Source organism: Ostrinia furnacalis, unplaced genomic scaffold (assembly GCF_004193835.3).
Source record: "Ostrinia furnacalis isolate ACB-3 unplaced genomic scaffold, ASM419383v2 OfSCF0868, whole genome shotgun sequence".
Lineage (NCBI taxonomy): Eukaryota > Metazoa > Arthropoda > Insecta > Lepidoptera > Crambidae > Ostrinia > Ostrinia furnacalis.
In genome coordinates, this window is record NW_021131107.1 from 76,510 (window position 1) to 91,613 (window position 15,104).

Consider the following 15,104-nt stretch of genomic DNA (forward strand, 5'->3'; position numbering starts at 1 on the left):
GAAATTAATATTATCCCTCATCATCTTTCTCTTCTCTACCATGAAGGATTTAAGAAGCAATTCTGTTTAGATATATCTTTTCTTTCTAAAATAAAACCCGATAGAGTCTTATGATTCCGTACTATAAAATGTTATTATTTAAGTTTGACCAAATAACTCAATTTCATTTCTTCTTCAAGCCAATGTCCTGTCCCGTTCAGCTTCTGTCCACATCAACCTATTCCATGTCAATCTGGTGGCTTTAGCTAGCAGTTATAACTTATAACTATCTTAATACTCGTAATACAGACCGTTAAAAGTGTATATAAGTACAGAGACCGGTACATCACACAAGAAACTCACTGTTGATATTAAAATAAAATTAAACAAAAAAATACAAACCTAATTCTGTTGTAACATGTGCTATTTTGCATCACAAATATAAAGTCTGATATGCTGTCGATTGTACATTATTTATTTATCGAATAATTCATTAAACTTAACAAGCTTTTTGATCTCTACCTATCCAGTTCCAACTAAACAAGTTCTTATGAGAATACAATCGGATTACAATAAGATTCTAACATCGGAACTCAGTTACCGCCTTATCCACGTATCCCCTAACCTAAGAAAGTATAAATAAAACATAACTATCTGTACGCACCGCCGGCTAGGGACGTTGCCCGCTGCAGCGAGGTGTGCGTGCGCCTTATTATGTACGCTCACGTAACCGCGCGCCAGTGTGCGTGCGGCCTAAGTACACAGCGCACACCGTCAATGAAGGAGGCAGTTACACCGAAGTCTTAAAATAATTAAAATAATCGTTAAACTAATTTATTCTCTGTAAGTTGACATTTAGAGGCCACTTTTACACGTCCCAACATTTTTAAACATTAACTCTACTACTGCTTCGGGACAATGCAGCAGCGCAAGAATCTCGGTCATTATTGTCAGCCTCTTTTTCAATAATTTTACAAGATTATTTGTGCTGGTGTGAGCTAGACTGTGACTTTTAAAGATGTTTTGCGTTAATTTACATGGAAAATAAGGAGAAAATGTGTATTACGAAAAAAAAAAAACCTTTTCAAGTCTAAACCAATAGTGATGCATTTCATAAGGAGAAGGACATGAAGTCGGATAAACTAACATGTAGAGCTGATAACGTTGAATTTAATTCCACACTAAAATGTGTTGATTGCGTAAAAATGACTTACTTGACTTAAGGTCCTATGTCCCCTAGATGGGGCAGAGGGCGTCCACAACAGTCCTGCATCTCGTTCGGTCTTGAGCTTCGCGCTTGATCTCGCTCCAGGTTTTGCCGATTTTCTTCGCCTCGTCTGCTACAGTGCGCCGTCAAGTCTGCCTGGGGCGACCACGTTTGCGTTTTCCTTGGGGGTTCCAATCCAGAGCCCGCTTAGGGATGTGATTGGGGTCCCTTCGGAGAGTGTGGCCAATCCAGTTCCACTTGCGGCGCTTGATCTGCTGGTCGATCGGAATTTCGTGGCAGCGTTCCCATAGCTCGACGTTGGAGATTTTCTCGGGCCAGTATATGCCGAGAATTCGGCGAAGGCAGCGTTGCGAAAATATAATACTTGTAAAAAGGACATCAATGTGGCCTTTCACAAACTTTCGCGTTTCACATTGTGTCTTTAAGTAACGAGAATTATCTGTTTATTAAGTTAAAGTATAAATTCTGAACAATGAGAATTTATATTATGTATAAAATCTTCTTTTACATAATGAAAAATCAGTTTTTTCGTACATATGAAAAAACAGCTTAGAAAAAGACATCAACGTCATCATTATTACAAAAATATCTTGATTATTGTTTTTAATCGAGATAATAATAACATAGTATCTATAGTAATTTGTAGATTGCTTGCCAATTCATATAATTAGATTGCTCGTTAAGTTTTTAGACTCTAGTAAAGAGATTCAATTTTACTTTCATATATGTATACAAAATTATAAAATGAGTTTTTAAAATTTCATTAAATTTTTCTATAACCGAACATTCGCCTAAGTGCATTCATTACGCTTCGGTGTGACAGGCGGCCGCGATAGAGCTGCCTCTAGTTCAAGTCCAAGGTGGCGGCCAACAGCGGAACCCACCTCGGCGGTTTACTATTTATTTCATTTGCTACAAAGTACGGCTGACTTAAAGCCGGACAATTTATGCCAGTCAACTTCGGGGGAACAAAAATAGCGTGCTTTTATTATAAATGTCTGGGTGGCTTTATTTATGTATCTAATATCGATTTGTAAGATATTTAGTGTTTATAGTTGACTAACTTCTGCCCACGACTTCGTCCGCGTGGAATAGTTAATTGTCTTAATTGATAGCCTATAGCCTTCTTCCATAAATGGGCTATCTAACACTGAAATGATTTTTCAAATCGGACCAGTAGTTCCTGAGATTAGCGCGTTCAAACAAACATACAAACTTTATTTATTAATATAGTTTATAGCTTTATAATATTAGTATAGTTTTAAAAAGTCTGGCAATACGTATAGCATCAAATAAAATACTTGCTGGGAGACGCCTCCAGCAAGGATCCATTGTCTCACTTCGTGCGGGAGACGGTTCTCCAGTTCGTGACCAAGGCGATTGGTGTCGTCAGGAGTATTAAAAAGTATTGTTGAACCGATTACACCCCACAGCTGGACATAGACCACCCAGAAAGAGCATACTCGTAGTAATAGGAATAAAATAAGTCTGTTTAACGGTAATAGCTTATGTTTTTTAACCGACTTCAACATAAGGAGGTTCTCATTCTTTTCAAATATGTTCCTACTTAAATTTTATTTGCTATTTTATTTATTTATTCCTATGTAGTATTAAATTGTTGAAATAATACTTCTCTGTACCAATATTTATCTTACGTATAAATTCTGAATAGCTACCACATCTACCTTTCAGGCAACTCATAAAAAAATACAAATTCTTATAGTTGTTAACAAATTTATTGTGTGTTCAGCTCACTATAATTAAAACTAAACCAAACTATCATACACAATTTCATCATACCATAGTAGGTAATTCTCTTTTACCTTATTTCCCTCTTAAATCTTTGGAAACTTTCCGCCATTCCTTCATACATTAACTGAACTATGGTATACTTAGTGGTTGCTCTAAACTCGCGTGTTTACGGGCTGTGGGTTCAAAACTAAATGTTCTTTTGTGATGTGTAACAAAGAGAAAATGCCTGGGATTCCAGGCAGCCATGCAGGCATCTCAACACTAGCTAGGTGTGAGTACTTATCTTAGATATTTTTAGCATTATAGTTTTGCTAAATTCTGCCCGCGTGAATTGCAGCCTGCAATAATTATTTCTTGTTATTATTAATGTAACATTGAATAATACTGGTAGGGCCCAAAAGATAAGGAGACATGCAAAGTACCCCATAAGGGCTACCTTTTTTATCTACTGTATTTTGACCTTCATAAGTGCCACTAGTGGTCTAAATTGAATAAAATATTTTTGATTTGATTTGATTTGATACGTTAGCTCTACATAATTCATACTTTGACTATACTGAAATAAAAACCTTTTTCTCAATTTATAAGCCCATCTATGATCTTAAATGTATTATTTATGCATAAAATATTAGAACTGATTCTCTTCTCGCTTTCTATGGTAGAGACGCTTTCCCAACTTTTGCTTTTCTCAAAATAGTTTAACTGCCTAACTACACGTATGTATACTATTTTGAACACTGTAAACCCTTGAAAAAGAAGCCTCTTTTGTCAGCCGACAATAGTGACTTAGTTTCTTGCTAGGATTTTAATATTGGGACGTGTAAAATTGCTTTCTAAAAGCCTACTAGCAAAAATAAAATGGGTTTTTATGAGTTTTTGGTTTACTGTGCTAAACCTAAATATCCATAAAAAGTCCTACTATAAAGAGTAGCTATCAGGTACTCCTGTGTTAGATCACAGATCACAAGTAATCACAGATTCTAAAACGTTTCTAATGCGCAAGATCGCATCCTATCGCTAATGACGAGGGATGGGCCCGATAAGCCTTCGGGACGCGTCCGCAGCCGTTCATATACTATGTTAACAAGCGGATAAAACAGATGCTACGACATAAACACTCGTATATTATTCGAACTACATTGTATCGAATAGTGTAGTTATATCGATCGAGGATTGTTAATCGGTTTTAGACAACGTTTCGTCGATTAATGTATATTCATTTTCTTTCAGTTTTAATAATAGGTAATTAAGAAGTTGATTCCTTTGCTCTACTCTATTAGTATTTGTTTTGTAGCAATCTAATAAGATTTTGGAGTGTGCAAAAGAAATTATATCACTAAAAGTATCGTACGTACCTATTCGTAAACTCTACTAGTGAATGTTGACTGCATATTGACCAAAGTAAAAGTTCATGTAGAAGTATAGAAATAATAATTAGACATGTAGAGGCTAAAGAGCAAAAGTTTTTTTGTCTTTTAGATTTTTGTAAGTAAGATTTAGTTGGGTATTTCGCCAAAACAGTAAATTTTCTGTGTCCAGGCAGGCGAACACATGTTTTTTTATATCTATATCTATATGTATAAAACTATTTTTATGGGAAAGTTCATCAAAAGTTTTATTTGTTTTTGCTATTACAATAGCAGAAACTACAAATAATACCGTAGAAAAACTTAATCAAAAGTCGATTTTCTAATTTCCTTGTTATGTCCATTACTGTTGTTTGCCAAAATGAAGGCACATTATAACAAATTGAAGCGTAATTTCATTCTAATAGCACTCTCTTTATATTTGAGAAACGTTTGGCTATCGGAAAATAAAAACTTTAAATGTCAAATACTTAAAGGAAGGAAATAAAGTGAAGTTAAGTTCTTGTCCGAGTCCAAAGTATAATTTCCCTGGGTCTTCTTTTCGACCATTGTAGTAACGAAACGAAAGAACTTAGAATATAATGCACTGCACCGTTACACTCGGCCATTTCATCCCAAGAGGTCATCGAGGCAGGACAGTACTTCGTTGAACAGTTTCGCGTCAAATCGCATAAGTAGGTCCCTCCTTGGGTTTTTGTTTACTAAAAAGTCAATTTCTTTGGAATGTTTGCTTGCGAAGGTACACAAAAATGGGTCGAACAAAAAAAAGCAAACCACAGAAGAAAACTTACGAGAAACAATTGTTTAAAATAATTTCCTTGGCTACCAAAAATTCATGACCTTATAACTTTGTTTCTAAAACGAATTATGACACCCCTTTTAGATATATTAGCTTAGTTTTTGCTACTTAATGCAATGGGAAACTAAAAATAGTTAAAAACAAAAAAATTTTTCATACCAAGGAAATTAGGCAAAATTGACCATTTTTGGCGAAATACCCAGTTCCAGTATGTTCTATAGAATAAAAAAAACTGACCTGTTCTTCGCATCATCCGATGTATACATACGGAACCCTCAGTACGCGCGTATAACTTACACTTACCCAGTTTTTATACCAAATCCAGGTCTAACATTCAAACCACGCTGCTATCCGCATCTAGAAGATTCATCTGAAGTATATTTTAATTGCCTGATACATTTACGGCAATGTTGCGTTCGCGTTGTTTCTCACGTTTGCAATTAGGCGCGAGTTGCGCGGGGGCAGCTTAATAACTTCTAATAAGAGCCAGGACAGGTTCTAACGACCGGTGGAGGGTGGCGTCCTGGACGCACAGGATCGGCGGACACTGGGGAAAGAAAACGCAGTTGTGCTATTTATCTGGAGTGGATATTTCCACTTGCTCATATGATACCTAGTCAGATTTAAACTTAAGACTGTTGCTTGATATACTTTCTTGATGCTGCTTTGACGTGACTTGAGTGTTAACTGCTAGAACAGGGCATCATCAGTTGATGATGCGTTAAACACACCTCTGGTTGAACTGAATAGGTTGGCGATTAATATTTGGATCCTGAAAATTCAATCAATTTGTTAGCCCCTTGAAAAGGGTATCAATAAATAAGTTAGGTCTTATAATCGTGCTAAGAGTTGAAAATGGTGTGTTGATGAAAAATAACTAGAAATATCAATTGTGATCAAGCTGTAGAGCCGGGCTTATGAAAGTGGTAGGAATGAGAGAATTGGGAATAGTAAAGTCCACTAACTGAAAAAATCACTATTATTTTGTAAATATTCTCTGCAGTTTGAAAATAGTTACGACGCGTTTTTATGCACCACTGTAAGTCGCACCTAAGAAAACTAAGCTGCAGTACAGATATCTGTGATGTTGTTGCTATTAATAAGTGATCTGAGATTATTAATAATGCATGCGCCGGAGTAGGTATCTACACTTGATAACGCAGTCCCCCGGCACAGCGCAACACGCAAGTGCTCTTCGAATGGGTTTTATAAGCAACTAGCTTTTACCCGCGGCTTCATCTGCGTGAATTTCGATCTGCTATAGCTTGTGTCACTCAGGAATAATGTGACATTTAAATGGTGTAAGAATGTTATTCGCATCTAGAAGATTCATCTGAAGTCTATTTTAATTGCCTGATACATTTACGGCAATGTTGCGTTCGCGTTGTTTCTCACGTTTGCAATTAGGCGCGAGTTGCGCGGGGGCAGCTTAATAACTTCTAATAAGAGCCAGGACAGGTTCTAACGACCGGTGGAGGGTGGCGTCCTGGACGCACAGGATCGGCGGACACTGGGGGAAGAAAACGCAGTTGTGTTATTATCTGGAGTGGAAATTTCCACTTGCTCATACGATACCTAGTCAGAAATAAACTTAAGACTGTTGCTTGATACTTTCTTGATAGATAGAAAGATGCTGATTTAACGTGACTTGAGTGTTAACTGCTAGAACAGAGGATCATTAGTTGATGATGCCTTAAACACACCTCTGGTTGATCTGAATAGGTTGGCAATGAATATTTGGTTGGTCTCTGAAAATCTTATCAATTTGTTTGTCCTTGAAAAGGCTATCAATAATAATGTAATTCTTTATTCGTGCTAAGAGGTAGGTATTTTAGTCGTACTAAGAGCTGAAAATGATGTGTTGATGAAAAATAACTCGAAATATCAATTGTGATCAAGCTGTAGAGCCGAGCTTGTGACTGGTATGGGAATTGGGAATCGTAGAGTAGGTCTAACTGAAAAAATACTTTTGTTTCGTAAATATTCTCTACAGAAAAATAATTGCGAAGCGTTATAACGCGCCACTGTAAGTCACACCTAAGAAAACTAAGCTGCAGTACAGATATCTGTGATGTTGTTGCTATTAATAAGTGATCTAAGATTATTAATAATGCATGCGCCGGAGTAGGTATCTACACTTGATAACGCAGTCCCCCAGCACAGCACAACACGCAACTGCTCTTCGAATGGGTTTTATAAGCAACTATAGCTTTTACCCGCGGCTTTACCTGCTTGAATTTCGATCTGCTATAGCTTTTGTCACTTGGGGATAATGTGACGTTTCAATGGTGTAAGAATTTTTGAGATTTTTATTCGTTACAAACATACAAATCTTTTCTCTTTATACATACAGGAAGAATTTAAGACTTCATGAGAGTAAAAATCGTTTTACTAAATCTTCTCATTAATGTCTTCTAAATTCACATTCATTCATCAAAACTGCAGAGTGCAGATTGTCGTTCTCGTGCGAACGAAGTAAAACAAATAGGTAACTACTTATTAGTTGAAGTTTTATTGAAATTATTCATTTTTTTGTGCAATATTATAAATTTTGTGTGTGTAAAATCCTTCACCATTTTAAAAAATGTAATCTGTAAAGTCGTTCTCAATTTAAATCGTTACCAAAGGACGCATGGTTTCATTTCTATCTTGGACGAATTCGTCCAAGATTTCTATGTACATAGTAGGGATTTATTTAAATGGTTATTGGTGGCATTCACTAAACTCAATGCTTTTATGGATAATTTTAATAGTGGTCCAATATAAGCCATTTATAGGTCTTATAATTCTAAATTGACGGTGGTTCGATTACCTGACTATGACTATAACATAATATGCGGTGGCAGTTCGAATTCTAGCAGGGGTAGATTATAGCTACTTTATAAACCATTTCTATCATTATTATCATTTCAGCTATAGGACGTCCACTGCTGAACATAGGCCTCCCCCAATGATTTCGACAATGGCCGGTTGGTGGCGGTTAACCATTTCTTTACTACTATTAAAAGACTTATAATCTTAATACTATTAATTATTCTGCCAAGACAACATTTGTTAGCCCAGCCTATGGCCCTATGCAGTCCCTTAATTTGCACCAGCTCACTTAATAATTGGTATGTTCACTCGACGGCAAGTCAAGCGTGACAGTTGCTGTGCGAAACTCGCTTTTACTTCACCTAAAATATAAGCTTTTTTCAATAGTTACGCTATGCTGTTATGTGCACAAGGAGGACTTTGATTGTAGTTAATTACACCCTCACGGAATTCGGTCTTTCATTGAGTATCCAGCGATTCTAGAATAAAGTTATTCTAGACTTTTAATCGTCGCCTTCAAACAAACACTGATATTAATCAATCGATACGGACCAAGAGCTCCGCCGATTAAATATCTAATGGAATTAATTAAATGAACATCATTGTCATAGGTTAAATTAAAATCCTTTTTAATCTTTAAAGTAGAGACTGTCATGAACCTGCAATGGAGACTAACGCCCGTATTCACAAACGATGCTTGCTTAACTGAAGCAGTAAATCAAACGCACAGCGTTCAATAGAGCTCTGTGATTGGTTCGTGTGACACCCTGTGCGTCCATGCGCACTGTGAGACCTCATAGTAATGTTGATGAATTGTAACATTCCCTAGTAGAAGGGTAGTAACAAAAGGAAATTAAACAATAAAAAACTAAACATGTACAAACAAAAGGTTTATTAAATCTAATTCACGAAGGTTCAGGTAGTGGGTTAATAATTGGCAACCGAGCGACACAAAGTCCCTGAAATAATCAAGGCCACGGTACTGATCTTGCGATTTCCGGTAGGCGTAAAACTGTTCTCGGTGGCAGCCCAGCTCCACCAGGCTTGATTGTCCAAGGCAGCAATTTTGCCCCAAACTTCCACGAAGAGAAGTGTTTGAAACCCGGAACGGGGACCCTGGAATTCCGATACGGACAATTTTAGCAAAGTCCGATTCGTACTTATGACTGCGACATCAGACCGGAAGCGGCGAGAAGCGGATCAGATGAAATGATTATTGCAAAAAATAGTTAATACTGATGAGGCAGTCACAAGAATCATTCTTAATCTAGATTTAAGCACTAAAAACACGATTAATGAAGATTAACTCCAAAGCATCGGTAAATAATTATCCATTATTTATAAAATGACTCAATTTCCTTTTCAGATAGCGAGCCAAACATGCTGAAAAGAAAAGCCAAATAAACAAACCATAGAACAATTTTACGGCATACAAACGCATGGTGTAGACATTTGGCTACATACTGTTAATTTTCAAAAATATACTTTTTTTTCGTACTAAGATTTTTTTTATTATTTTTCCCCTTATCTGTGACTAAAAATCTAATTGAAATATTTTTTTCATAACTAAATAAAAAATCATGCATTTAAGGGTTAATTTGTTTTGACGTAGTATTAACCACGCTCACGTACTAATAATTAAAAGATAAACACTTAAGCGCTACACATGCAAGCACTAAATACCTACATTTTTTTTTTAAATAACAGTAGATAGGTACTTACTACTAAGCACTAGCTAAGCACTAAAATTAATCCCATCAAAAACAATACTTGTCAAAAAAACCAAGTCTCGCAACTCAGTTGTTNTATGTTACATTAAGGAAATTAAACAATAATAAATTATAAATAATAATAAATAATAAATTAAACAGTTTTAGTACAAAAGCCGTACGTCCTTGCGTTATGATAACTTCGCTCGGACTCCGCCGCGATGTTTCGACGGTTTATTCTAAACCGGGGCGAACCTGTTTCCACTTCGTTCACTCATCGTTCGCGCTCACAGATATTTAAAACGTCATTTGCGCCCGAGTTCACGTATAAGTTTTTGTTTATATTTATTTTATTTTTGTCATTAAGGTTTTAGTAAGTAAGTATATTTTTAATTAGTTTTTAGTTATAATTAAAATTTTATTTTTTTGTTAACTTTTACTTTATTTTGTTACTCTTCGTGTAACGAACCGTTACACTCGTAAAGTCTATGGCCGTTGGGGCAGAAAAGTTCTCGAGACTACGGGCCGGAAGACGTGCGTGGGCAGGCCTCCCACTAGGTGAACCGACGATTTGACGAAGGTCACGGGAAGAACTTGGATGCGGGCAACGCAGGACCGGTCGTTATAGAAATCCTTGGGGGAGGCCTTTGTCCAGCAGTGAACGTCATTTGACTGAAACGAACCAGCGAAATTAGAGAGGGTATCATGCTCCTGCAGTAGAGACTGAATGACTTAATGATGATGAAGTATGTGGATTAATTATCTACTTAGTATTTTGATGTATTTTCCAGGTTGTTACTTCACAAAATACTGCAAAGAACTGGCGGAGCAGATCGGCATAACCGGCTGGGTGAAGAACTCCAAGAAAGGCACCATCGTCGGCAAGATACAAGGGAACAAATCTGTTTTAGATCACATGTTAGTATTATTTAAATATAACTTCTTCTGTCGTTGTCAGGAAAAAGTCAAAGTCTTGCTTATTGTCGCCAATTAACAAACAAACTATTGGCATGCACTTGGTTGGAAAACACTTGGCTTGTCTACTTATTTTGTGTCATATGCTAACATTATGAAAATGGTTGGTGGTTTCTTCTTTTCAGCAGCTGAAACTGAAATCCCCGATCCATCTGTTTATTTTACTTAGGTACCACTACGAGTGACCAAGATACATTTAGGAAAATACTAGAAATGTTCACTATAACTTTATTTGGCAAGATCGTTATTTCTTCATTAGCAAGAGAAAATGTCTCTAACCAAAATTTGGATCGCTCCCAAGTATTCGATATTCCATGTACCCACTTTTAATTAGCAGCTGATAATAAGCTGGCATGTCTGTCACGACGTAAATGATGGAGAGACGAGCCAAAAATGTCTACTTCCTATTATAGTTTATTATTCTCCTATTAATCACAGTAGTTAATTCTCTAAATACCTACTAACATTGCAAACACAACAATATTTTATGTATAAGATGATCGTGAAACCAAACTACATAGCTACGAGTATTACAAAGAGCATTGTGTTCCAGTGCGCTTCACTGAATAATACAAAATGTAGGTACCTATATTTCTTCATGATCTGTGGACTGTAACAACTGATGACTTGGTTATTTCTTTTAAACCGTCAGATTGAGTCCAGTCTGCAAACTAGGAGTTCTTTGGCGATAGAGTCTTGATCACGTTTCGTGTACCGTTCAATCATTCCGTTCAGTTGGTGGAATTGGAGGACCTTGTTCTAAAGAACCTCATTCTTTTATTCCAGGATCGACTGGCTGAAGACGACCGGCTCTCCTGGCTGCAAGATTGAGAAGTGTGAGCTGACCAACTGGGAGTACCTAGCCCGGTTAGACTACACCGACTTCGGCATACGGTTTTGAGACTCTACTTGCTTTTAAGGTCCTTATTGCAAAACAGCGTTCAAAACTCGACACGTCCGTATTCACAAACGATGCTTGCTTAAGTGAAGCAGCAAATCAAACGCACGCGTTGGCTATTCAACGGTGCACAGGGTATAGAGCTCTGTGATTGGTTCGTGTGTCACTCTGTGCGTCCACGCGCACTGTGAGACCTTATAGTAATGTTTGTGAATACGGGCGTCAATCTTCAGTCTTTTAAGTTTTGTTAAACTCAGAAGCCTTAAATGGCAATGCCAGATTTTGTATGGAAAGTGGCGTCTTTTTTTTTTCGCGCGGCCATCGACCAAACTTTGCTTTTGATTACAAAATAGTGTAATAAACCAAACTTACTATGGCATGTATACCTCTAAACTCAGTCTGAACTGAGTTACGAGCATTAGAAGTTTGATTATTTTCATACTAGATTTGCTTTTTAGCGCAAGTTTTGTAAGAAATTGCTACAAAATATTGCGCTATTTTTTTATTGCGCTGATTCTGCCCCATACTGATGTCTGGAGCCTTTAATGGATGATATTGTTTGTTTATACATACAATCTCACTATTTTGTTGCAATTTCTTACAAAACTTTGCGCGCAAAAAGCAAATCTAGTATGAAAATCATCAAACTTCTAATGCTCGTAACTCAGTTCAGACTGAGTTTAGAGATATACATGCCATAGTAAGTTTGGTTTATTACACTATTTTGTAATCAAAAAACAAAGTTTGGTCGATGGCCGCGCGAAAAAAAAAAGACGCCAATTTCCGGCATTGTCTTTTATGGTTGATATAGAGTCGAGTTTTGAACGTTGTTAATAAGGATCTAAAAATGCTAATTACTTATTACTTTCATATTTTTATTTTTACTAAAATAACTTATTTATTTTGTAATGCAATAAAGTTAACAGTTCCAAGCATTGTTATGTTATTTCTAAACCAACAATGCCTGTCTACAAGAATCGGATTTTAGACAAAGATTGTTTAGCCATTATTAACATGGTGTTAAGTTAACACCGTTAACAAGTATTGTAAAGTGATGAATCAGAAAGAAACATATTAGCACGTGCTCATAATAGACAAAAATGAAAACAGTTGAAAATTAGATATTCTTTTTGGAAAAACCAGAGAAAAAATGTGCAATTTTGAATTCGAATTTTAAAAAAAGTATGTAAACTATAATTTTTTGTAACTATAATTTTATATTTAGACCTATCTACTACTTCATTTCCTGGATAGTAAATAGGTACCATTATCAAAGTGACCCAAGTTTTTGTTAGTCTTTTACATAGGTTCAAAGGACATTTATTTCTCATTAAAAATATTACAGTCACTTATATGAGAAATTAACAAATTTTATGTAGGTAGGCCTAATTTACAAGTTGTCCAATAGCCAGAACAAGCAGGTGTACTTCGTAAGATACTCTATTTAAATTGCTTTATTGTTTTATTACAACTGTATGTTGTAGGTACTTACTTTATTTTGAAATCTGACCTACTTATTACATTATTTAATCCAGTTTAAGGATGAATGGTAATCTCCAAGTTTAATGATGATTACTACTAGCGTGACGTAAAAGTTTGTTTTGTTTTCCTTCATCCAGAGACAAAACATTGAAGTAATCAAACCAATGTTTACAGTGCAATCTACGCTGTAGGTATGCTATAACAAAACAGTTGTCTTGTATGTCCGTATGCACTTGCGTTTCTCTCAAAAACCGTACTTTCAATGTGGGAGTGTCGTAGTCGTTTCAGCCGAATGACGTCCACTGCTGGACAAAAGCCTCACCCCAAGGATTTCCACAAAGACCGGTCCTGCGCCGCCCGCATCCAGGCACCCCACGCGACCTACGACGATTGTGGGAGTACCTACATTAAATGTATACAAGGTAACTATGTATATAGGCAAATAGACTGATCATATTTGATCGAAATTAAAAAGATATTAGAGTTATCATAAAGAGGGAAAGATAATAAACTTTTTTTTTTAAGTAACTATCTCGAGCAGAACCGTAGAATAGTTATTTGTATAGAGAAAAACCCAATGTTTATAAAAGCTTAGATTTTTCCTACCAAGAGTATTAAACTTTACATTTGTATTTACTCTGATTGTAGTGAGAAAGTAATTATGTGATTATGCAGGTATTATTGCAGATTTGGAGATAATTAAGACCAAATATTTGATGAGACAAACAGTTAAAAATTGCCACCTAACTTAAATTTTTATTTTCCAACGTCCAAGTTTAAATACTGAACTGAGCAAAATCAGTAAGAGTCACGAAAAAGTAGTCTAAATAACTAGTGGACATGTGAAATGCCCTTCTGAAAATGTGAAAATAAATGATAAAACCCCAATGTGTTTCCTTGACTGGGGTTTATCAATCAATCTGTAGAATCATGGCTACCCAGTAGTTTCAGTGGTGGGAAAGAAAGGTGGGAATTACTCTATTCTGCATCAATTAAGTAAAACCGTGGTTTCTATACTAGCTGTGCAATTCAGTTTTCCAATAATATGAGCGTAATTCACGATGGTCTTATCTTCGGCGGCTCAATGAATTCACCACGTTATTGTTTTCACACAAAACACACCAATTTCACATCTATTGTATCAACAGTAAGAGTTAATGATACTGTGTTATAGTAGGGNATATATCTCACTGCATCCAAAAAGTCACTATAAGGTGCCAAAAAAGTCAAGTTGGAATCGCGGAACGTGATGCCTAAATTTTGATTAAAAAAGGATTTTCAAGCTTAATAATTAAAGTAATTTATCTAATTCTTATATATATTTTCATGTTATATTACCTAAGTAAATGTCTAAACTATAAAATATCTGTCATTTAATGCCTTCTTACCAATAAATAGAGCGCAATATTTCACCTTATACGACTTTTAACTTTAAATAAAATTTTGAAGTCACTGCGGAGGCAGTAGATATTCATTAAATGAGATAAAAAATGACACTTATTTTTACTTTCATATAAGGCACAAATCCCCCCCTATTAGAACTTTGAAACTAAAAAAAAATTTTTTCCCATACAACCGTGCTCCACCCTAATGTGAAATGCCCTTCTGAAAATGTGAAAATAAATGATAAAACCCCAATGTGTTTCCTTGACTGGGGGTTTATCAATCAATCTGTAGAATCATGGCTACCCAGTAGTTTCAGTGGTGGGAAAGAAAGGTGGGAATTACTCTATTCTGCATCAATTAAGTAAAACCGTGGTTTCTATACTAGCTGTGCAATTCAGTTTTCCAATAATATGAGCGTAATTCACGATGGTCTTATCTTCGGCGGCTCAATGAATTCACCACGTTATTGTTTTCACACAAAACACACCAATTTCACATCTATTATATCAACAGTAAGAGTTAATGATACTGTGTTAATAACGTTGTAAAGGCGATAGGACAAGGACCTCTGGTTTCTTCCAAGACACTATAAATAACATCTATTTCTGTACTCGGAGGTGATTTTTATTGTTTACGTTAATTGTGTATTATCAACACAATTATGCTGGTTTTATTGAATAACGATTAACGACGTTTCATTGAAATATAAGCACAT

The 15,104-nt window shown here is 35.9% G+C and overlaps 1 protein-coding gene across 1 annotated transcript; it reads left to right on the top strand.

Annotated features, from left to right (window-relative positions):
• Nucleotides 1-10,252: 10,252 nt before the first annotated feature.
• Nucleotides 10,253-11,728, top strand: LOC114350366 (acylphosphatase-2). The gene is made up of 2 exons (XM_028301144.1): nt 10,253-10,566; nt 11,410-11,728. Exons 1-2 carry the CDS (start codon nt 10,397-10,399, stop codon nt 11,522-11,524), a joined length of 285 nt encoding a protein of 94 aa, XP_028156945.1. The 5' UTR covers nt 10,253-10,396; the 3' UTR covers nt 11,525-11,728.
• Nucleotides 11,729-15,104: the final 3,376 nt, after the last annotated feature.

Excerpts from the sequence above, each read along its gene's own strand:
- LOC114350366 (XM_028301144.1), top strand. The coding sequence starts at position 10,397 with ATGTGGATTAATTATCTACTTAGTATTTTGATGTATTTTCCAGGTTGT. Across the intron at positions 10,567-11,409 it reads AAATCTGTTTTAGATCACAT|GATCGACTGGCTGAAGACGA; the intron begins GTTAGTATTATT and ends CTTTTATTCCAG.